Source organism: Erythrolamprus reginae, chromosome 4 (genome assembly GCF_031021105.1).
Source record: "Erythrolamprus reginae isolate rEryReg1 chromosome 4, rEryReg1.hap1, whole genome shotgun sequence".
Classification (NCBI taxonomy): Eukaryota; Metazoa; Chordata; class Lepidosauria; order Squamata; family Dipsadidae; genus Erythrolamprus; species Erythrolamprus reginae.
In genome coordinates, this window is record NC_091953.1 from 81,745,513 (window position 1) to 81,754,154 (window position 8,642).

Sequence of the window (8,642 nt, forward strand, 5' to 3'; positions counted from 1 at the left end):
CTGGTATGTAATCTTTGCTGTTCCTACTTAACAGTGTTGCAGCATTTATTTATTTTTTAACTTGTATGTCACCTGATTCCCAATGAACCTGGACAATAAACTAATTATATAGTTAAAGGATATATTTTAAGCAAATTAAATAGTTAAAGGATATAAGATGGCAAATTGAGAAACTAGATGGAAAAACATGTGAGAACTCTCAACTCTTCCCCCCCAAAGGCTTGAGTAAACTTTTTCCTTAGGTCACAAGATCTAGACAAGGTCCTAAAGCTCCATGTTCTGTGTTAAGGAAATGGATGGTGTATCCATACCAGATCCAAAGCTGCTTTGCCTAGTTCAAGTCATACTACTGCGGCTCTCTAACTGATTCCGTAAATAAATTATGAAAATGTGTCATTTAAAATTTCCAAGATGTTCAAATTTGATTTTCTGTTTTTCTCTCAGAAAGGAAGTAATATAGGAGAGAGATTTGTATTATGTCAGTCTAGAGTAATATTCTTGTTCTGAAACTAGTCATTAATTATTGTTATCTTGTTTCCTCACAGGAAATTGATGGGAAGGCTCTTCTATTACTGAGGAGTGATATGATAATGAAGTATATGGGTCTGAAACTGGGCCCAGCATTAAAACTATGTTATCATATAGAAAGACTTAAGCAAGGAAAGTTCTAGGTAGCAAATGCACAGTGACAGTGTTGCATTTTAAGTAAGACAACGGTCAGGTTCAAAAAGAGAACAATAGTGCTGAAACTTTGCCTGATTGAATGGATCAAAAAATCTTACTCAGCTCACAAAGAAATTTCCAGCATATTGTTTCTAGGAGTTTAATCAGAAAGAAATATCGTAAATCAGCATTGTTTTTCAGATATTTCTTAAATATGGGATTTAATGTTAAAAGTTTCACATTGTATTTAATAACTTTTTAAAATATGCAGGGAAGAAGTACTGCTAAGTGTATATTAAAAGCTGCAAAATACATTCTCACCTCTTGAGCTGATACATTTTCATTCAGAACCAAAACAGCTGAATTCCAAAGGAGCTTTATGTTTGTTTGTTTGTTTGTTTGTTTGTTTGTTTAAAAAAATCAAATGTGGAGGGTTTTGTTTCATTTTGCAAAAATGGTTGAATTTCTATGCTGGGGTGAGGGAAGTATTTTAATTGATTAATTCTTTAATTAATATAATCACATACATATCTTATGTGAAGCAAATTTCCATTTAAAAATAGCCTTATACTTGGAAGTTTATGTTGTGTGCAAAAAAACAAGCTGTTATTTTTACAAATTTAAATTATGAAAATACATTTTTACAGCATGTTGACAATTTAAGGAGAAAATATTTTTTATACTTATAGCTGATTTGAGCAGCCAACTCCCAAGTGAACAAATAACTTTCAGTTTGCTTACAACTATATAAGAAACATTGTATTGAAACATTCCATCTAGCATAAACATATGTTCATGCACTTGTATATTTATGTCTGTGGATTCATGCCTGTGTATGTGTGTGTGTGTATAAATATATATTTGTACATAGTGTTCCAAGTTTTTTAAAGAGTTTTAAAGGTATTTTTGCACTGTGGCAGATGATAAACTCCAGATTTTTGTTCATTTTAAATCATAATGTACTTTATACATTTTATCCCTAGTTTATAAGTGTTGATATATCATCAAGCTGTGTCCTAAGACCAATCACATTTGTTCCAGTAGAACATAGGGTTAAAATTCCCTGGTGGGGACCTGATGAAGTGTGGAAGATAATTGCCCAAACAAATTTCCTTTTGCCAGGAAAGAACACAATGAAACCCACCATTTTGTGTAGGATCCAGAAGGATTTCAGCATCTGTAGAGTTTCTAATCAATTGCAAAACTTTACCTTCAGTCACCTTTCACTGCATGTGAATGGTGTTTGATGGATGGATGTGTCCTTATACTGTTTATTAATACCTGTCCGGTTTATTTCTCATTTCATGGAGGGAGATGGAGAGAAGGAAAAGGGAAAATAAGAAATAATTGATAGACAGATTCATACAGGGCAACTTGGGGCACTATGCAATATTTCTGAATTCCCATGTTGCGCTGAGCCATTTTATACTGGGAAAATAACTGGAAAAGAATGGGGGGATAATGGGAGAGAGGTGATGTGGAATGTCTTTTTAAAATTTGCCTCTCTAAGGTCTTTCAAATATAAAAAAAAGTCTGTGACTTCTTTTAACAAAGGCATTGAATTACACTTGGATGTATAATTCATCTGAAACTTGGTGCTCTGTAAGTTACAAAAAGTGCTGATAATAAAATATTTTGCCTTCACTGCCAATATATCAGGGACAAGTTATGTATTTTTGTTGAATAGAGGATCAGGCATTCTGTTTTTCCAAGTGTTGTTAGAGAAGACATAATCCTGAAAGTAATGTAGTTTTTATATTTCTTACTACTTTTTAAATAGGAAAAAACTTATAGGTAAAATACACATTTGTTGTTTAAAAATGCCTTGTTTATTGTGTATTAGTGTATTTATTAGTAATACACTAATTCCTCAGGTTAAACTAAAATGGCAAAATTGCAAACCATTTTTGAAGCAATGTATTCCTTTAAATGACTGAAGTTAATTTTAAATGAGATCACTTTGGTGATGTCCTATTTTCATATATTAGCAAACTTTGCTTGTCATAAGAGTTTACAACAGCTTCAATATATAACTTTAACTGTTGCAGTTATTTATATATGCTCAGGTATTTAAAAATAAGCTCTAAAGGCTGTGATATCTTTCATGTCTTTTGATGCCTATCAAAAGACAAAGTTACATAAACACACCTATTTATCTCATTGTGAAACATGATTGCTTGTATTTGGCATATAATTATGTTTGTGATTTTTAAGGGTGACATATATTATGCCAATGAACTTTCCTCTGGTACCATGGGAATTTTTTTTCCTCCTCCTCCATCCTGCATCTATATGTTCATTTCTTGACAAATGTATATTTTTCTTTTATCTACGCAGAGAGCATATGCACCAAAGAAAAATTAGTTGTGTGTCCAATCACACTTGGCCAATAAAGAATTCTAATTCTATTCTATTCTATTCATGAATTTGTTCTAGAGCAGAGGTGTCAAACTCATGTTGTCACGGCGGCTTCATGTGACATATCATAACTTCCCCCCCTTCGCTAAAATGGGCATGGGCATGGCCAGCACGTGACACATCTGGCCCATAGGTCGCAAGTTTGACAGCTCTGTTCTAGAGTTGAAGAGTGTGTTAGTCGTGGGAGAAAACAATCAAATTTGATACTAAATAAGACATTTAGTATAACTTATTTCAGACACTGTTAAAAGGTATTTTAAAATTATACTAAAATACCCATCGTGTAAAGAATCTAATTGTTTTCTGTATTGGATTGCAGACAAAATGTTACAAATGTCATTCAAGGAATTTTATATGTTTAAAGTGGTTTTAAAACAAACACAATATTTTAGACTATGAGGATTCTCTTATTCATTTTGCTATTATGTCTTTGAATAGTAGAAGTAATTGTATACTACAAGTATACGAATGTTTATATGAAGCAAGAATGTCAATGAAATTTTAACTTTGCATATGACATGATATAAATTAAGTTAGGTATATTTTTCATTATTTTCAACTAGATGTTCTCATCTAAAGAGGAAATAAAAGTTGCTTGATGTTTACTTGTCAATTATTTTTATTATGTAATGTATTAAATCTGTAGCTGACTAACCTCATTACTGTGTTTGTATTTACTAATACATCAATTAAAATATACTTCAATATAATATGCATGGTTGGAAAGGATCTAATATTTACCGTAATAATCTGAGTAAAATTCTAAACACTGATGTTAACATACTACAGTTTATCACTTTCCTTCAAACAGACTCATCTAGGCTGGATATGGATACCTGAAATAGAAGGATTTTATTGATGGTTGTAATGGTTATCAAATTAATTAATTCGAGTGCTTAAAAAAATTCTGAATACTTTTTTTGCATAATCCACAGAATTTAGAAGAATCCACAGATGAGGCAAGAATAAAATCTAGAGGGCAGTCTATTTGTCAATTGCTTATTCCAGAATTAAAGATCTGCTAAAGACCCCACACAAGTTTAGTATGGTGATAGTTTTCATGAAGTATCTGAAATTTTAACATGCTTCTAAGTGTAGGGTTCAGATGATAGTGGTGAAGGTGTTGATTGGGACCAGGGAGGTTTAGTCACTGTTTAAGCAGGATTGTTGTCATAAACATTACAGGAGAGAATGCTGTCCATACTGCTTAGAGCTCCTGAAAGGAAGGCAGAATATAAATCCTAAATAAATTGGAACATTATAACTGTCCTTTTATTAGCACAAATGAACTGACAGGAAGAGAAGGTAGTTTAAGTGCAAATTATTTGCAGTTCCACGTTCACTCATAATGCTTCCAGGAGTTTCTTCCAAGCACTATAAATAGCACTAAACCTGTAAGTCAACAATTTGTTGCCTGCCCACAGAATACTTGTCCCAAAACAAAGGCATTTGTTTCCCCAAAATTTGCTACATTTTGCATGCCCTACAATACAGAATGGAATGCCAAACAGCCATCCCAATAAAGCAGTGTACAAAACATTGCAATGTTTTTGCTGAGGCAGTCTTAATGATCTTTACTACTCTTAAGCCCAAAACTAGATTTTCTTTTGAGAATAAGAACAATTGTAGCAGTCTGAAATGATGTTCAAACAGTAAGACTTAGGCCTCTTGCAAATATGAATAGTGTTTTTCGTTTGATAGCAGTAGTTCTAAATTCTCCTGTTGTGCTGATGAACCACATGATTAGCAAAGATGCAAACAGTTGATAATGAAATTAAAACAAAATCATATCAAAATAGTATCTGCTGCCTTCTTGTAGGAACATACTGCATTAGATATAATCAACATCTAGTTCAGCTAGCAGAATTATTTTGCAAATGAAGACAAATATATGTGTCCTAGGATAATTTTGTAGGATGCATTCTGAGCCAGTCACTGGGACAAGACATATCATCACCACCTCTAGTCCCATTGATCAATTCAGATTGAATTCTGCAAAATTCTTTAGCTACAAAGCAATGAAAAGATAAAAGAAAAACAGACTATTGTTATAACACTAGGGGCAATGAATGGGTATACAGTGATGGGGATTTGGGAAAACCAACCTACTGAACAACTGGAATGTTCAGCAAGGATTTTGGATTAGGACTATGCACAGAATGAAGATGTTCTTTAGGTGTCTCATTAGATGTCAAAACTAGAAAAACTGCTTAGGTACCAAATGTTAGAAACAACTTCTAGTAGTACTATTGTTATAATTTAAACCATCACTAAATTTTCAGATTATAACATCAAAAAAAATGCTCAGTTAGTTTTTGAAAGGTTCTTTGCAAGAGAGATTCTATTGCCCAGATGTAAAATGTCCATATAATTCTGTGCAATTTTTATTTTCAGTTGTTTTGTTTTATCATATGAATTAGATTTATCATATGAATTCTAGTTACTGAGCCATTTAGCCCATACGAACTATGAACAGTGTACATAGGAAAAAAATAGTGTTCTACTGTAATATTATTTAAAAAAAAATAAATAAAATAGTAGCTTTTACAGCATGGAAAAGCAAATAAATGTCTGAATTCAAAATCTGTCGATCAATCTTCCAACAATATTAGGAAAATTACTGAATCAGTTTTTGCTAAAAATATGCACATGTACATATAGCAAATATGTATGTGAAAGTTGATCATAAGCAAATCTGAGTTCCTATCACTTGATTCCTTCCCTTCCTGCCCAATAAATGTGTGAATTCTGTATTTCATATTTAGAAAGAATCTAAGACTTCCTAGTTCAATAGCTGCAATAAAAAAGGTAATAGCTTCTTTTAATGTGAAACAAGATTAGAGTGGCACCATCCCAACAAAAATAATGTAAATTGATAAATATTGACTACATTTTATGATATGACTGTCTTAGTGAATGCAGTCATCTATAAACAGCCCCGTAATTTGATGTGATTTATAGTTTCATTATATTGGCAGTTGAGTAGTTTAGTCTGCACTTACTGTGATAGATAAAAGAAGCAACACAACTTTTATTATCATTTATGATAAAAGTTTCTTGCCCATGGTTTTGCTTCTTTAACACATAAAAATAGCTAAAATTAATTTTATTTGGCTGCAAGATTTTGGTTAGTGTATACAAAATAAAATCAAAACCCAAGAAGCCAAAGTTAAACATTTCATAGAAGCATTGCACTAGTTAAAAAAGGTTTTCACCAGAATTTCAAACAATATTTTATCAAAGACATATACAGAACTGCATGTTATCTGCATAGTAATGAAAATTCACTTAACCTCTTGGATGAAATTTCCAATTATGTTGTGTTGCTCTTTAAATGCATAACGAACTCAACCCTTCAGGTGTTAGAAGTTAACATACCATGAGTTATGTTCATAATCTCCCAAGTTACTATCTCACCAAGATCTAAAAAGATAGCATAATCAATAGTACTATAAGTCATACAGAAGTCAAACAGAAATATAGTATAAGACCATATCTTTTCTCTGTGTGGATTTAGATAGAAAATCAATTGTGGCTACTATTTTCCAAGTTCAAACCAAGGCAAAAGCCAGCCATAGTGAACCAGCAGAGTTTATCCGCTGATTAGTTTTATTACAATCACACGCACTAATACTTTACAAAGTAGATTTTTTTAATATTATTGATTTTCTAATTACAATTTAAGGAAGACTTCAAGTCAAAGAATGATACCCTTTTAAGAGTCCTATAATAAAGACTTTGCTCTGACCATTCATTTTCTACTGTAACTTGCCTAAATCAAGAGAAAATATTCTAATATTTTCATTGATCCAGGACTATAGTCATGCCCTCAAAGCCATAATCATAGACTGGATAATTGGAGAAAGTTTATCAATAAGTTACCTGAATGTAGAACCAAACTGAAAATAAGCATTAGGGATTTGTATCTATAAAGAATTATGAAAATTGTTAGACTGTTGCAAGTCTAACAATATTCATAATGCTTCATGGGTTGCAAAATTTATAAAGATATATTTCTTCCAACTTTTCTGTGACTCCAGTATAAAAGATAGAATTATTCTAAAATGCTCCATTGATTAACTCTTTCCAAATTAAAAGAATACAAGAGGTAATTTTGGTCTTCCTATTCTAGAATAGTTTCAAAAATGGATCAGAGTTTTCATAACAAGTAAGATCCAGCAGAGGTCATTAATTACTGACTCAGTCATTTACCTATCCATTTCATTACCAAAAGTCAAGATCCTACCTTCAGTCTACTTATGTGTGCTCAGAAATGTTCCTCATTTTAAAAACAAGATACATAACTAGAAATATCTCCCCAAATCTTCAGAATCCATAAGGATTTGTAAACCTCTATGATGCCGTGCTTGTGTGAGTTAGAGATGAGTGGTTAAACCCAGTGTCAGACTTACATTTCAAGTTCCACTGTCTTACATATTTTGTTATCTTTCAAAAATATCAAAACTATTATCAATATAGTGGCTCAGGATGCAGTGTACAGTGTACAGAATAAAGGAAGGGTCCCCAACCCCCATTTTGTGGACCAGTATGAGTCCATGGCATGCCAGAAATTGGGCCGCACAAAGACCCATCCATGGGATACAGGCAGCACATGAAACCACGCCTCCTCTGGTCCATGGAAAAAACTCCCTGGAACTGGCCCCTGGAGCTCAAAAGGTTGGGGGTTGCTGGAATAAAACAACTTTTTTCATTGTAGTGATACTTGCACAAAAAAACCAGCATTACTATAAATTTAATCTTAAATCATAGGAATCCAATATAAGGAATGTTAGAATTTTTTAGCAAGGCAAGAAGAGATACCGAAATAGTCTACAGTCTGACCTTTAAGTCTTAGCTGGATTCTCTAGGCATTCAGACAGGCAGGCAAAGATTGCAAAGACCCAGCCTCCCCCATTCTATTGCACTAGTTTTGACAGTACTTTTCGAGATGATTTTTCTTCTTTTCCAGTTCAAAGGAAAAGGTTGAGGAAACATTTTCCTTTTTGTTTCTGTTCCTTTAGTTTTTTTAAACTGGAGTCAAGGTAAGCTTTTTAAAAGGAATAGCGATTGGAAAGCAGAGGTGGAGAGTTTAGATTTGGCACCTAATTGGGATAGCAAGGGGAATCGAAAGTCTGTCTCTCCCACTTTTTGTTTCCTTTACTGAAGAAATGTGGCTTTCTGGGTTGGAAGGAAGGGAGAGAGGAAGGGTTAAACAAGGAAAGGGTTTTTGGAAGCGACCATCTTTTATGCTAGAGCCAGCGTTTCAAAGCCTAGCCACAGGCAGGAGAGCTCGCATCATTTTATGGCCAGCTGATCAGCACAGAAAGGCTTGAAATCAACCACCATTTCCTCAAGGATTTGTTGGGTCCCGGAAAATGGTGGCTACTTCAAGGAGGCATGGGGAGGAGGAAGAGATATGTATTTGTGCGCGCTGCAGCAGCTCTGTGGTTCGTCATAAGGGTGAATGATCGTGGGGCCCCTGTAGCTGTCATAACTTTGAAACAGTTGTATGTAGTTTTGTGGTGTCAGTCATAACTTTGAACCAGCATTAAATGGCCCGT

The 8,642-nt window shown here is 33.5% G+C and overlaps 2 protein-coding genes across 5 annotated transcripts in view; one reads left to right on the forward strand and one right to left on the reverse strand.

Annotated features, from left to right (window-relative positions):
- The window catches only part of SCML2 (Scm polycomb group protein like 2), an 81,578-nt gene extending 77,787 nt beyond the window's left edge, over positions 1-3,791 (forward strand). For all 4 annotated transcript variants that reach the window (XM_070750755.1, XM_070750757.1, XM_070750758.1 and 1 more), the window contains exon 14: positions 546-3,791. In XM_070750755.1, the coding sequence (XP_070606856.1) occupies positions 546-671 (126 nt within the window). In that variant the 3' untranslated portion in view covers positions 672-3,791. The remainder of the gene's footprint in view (positions 1-545) is intronic.
- Positions 1-8,642, reverse strand: part of CDKL5 (cyclin dependent kinase like 5) — a 277,196-nt gene that overhangs the window by 193,348 nt on the left and 75,206 nt on the right. The gene's annotated exons all lie outside the window — the stretch shown is intronic.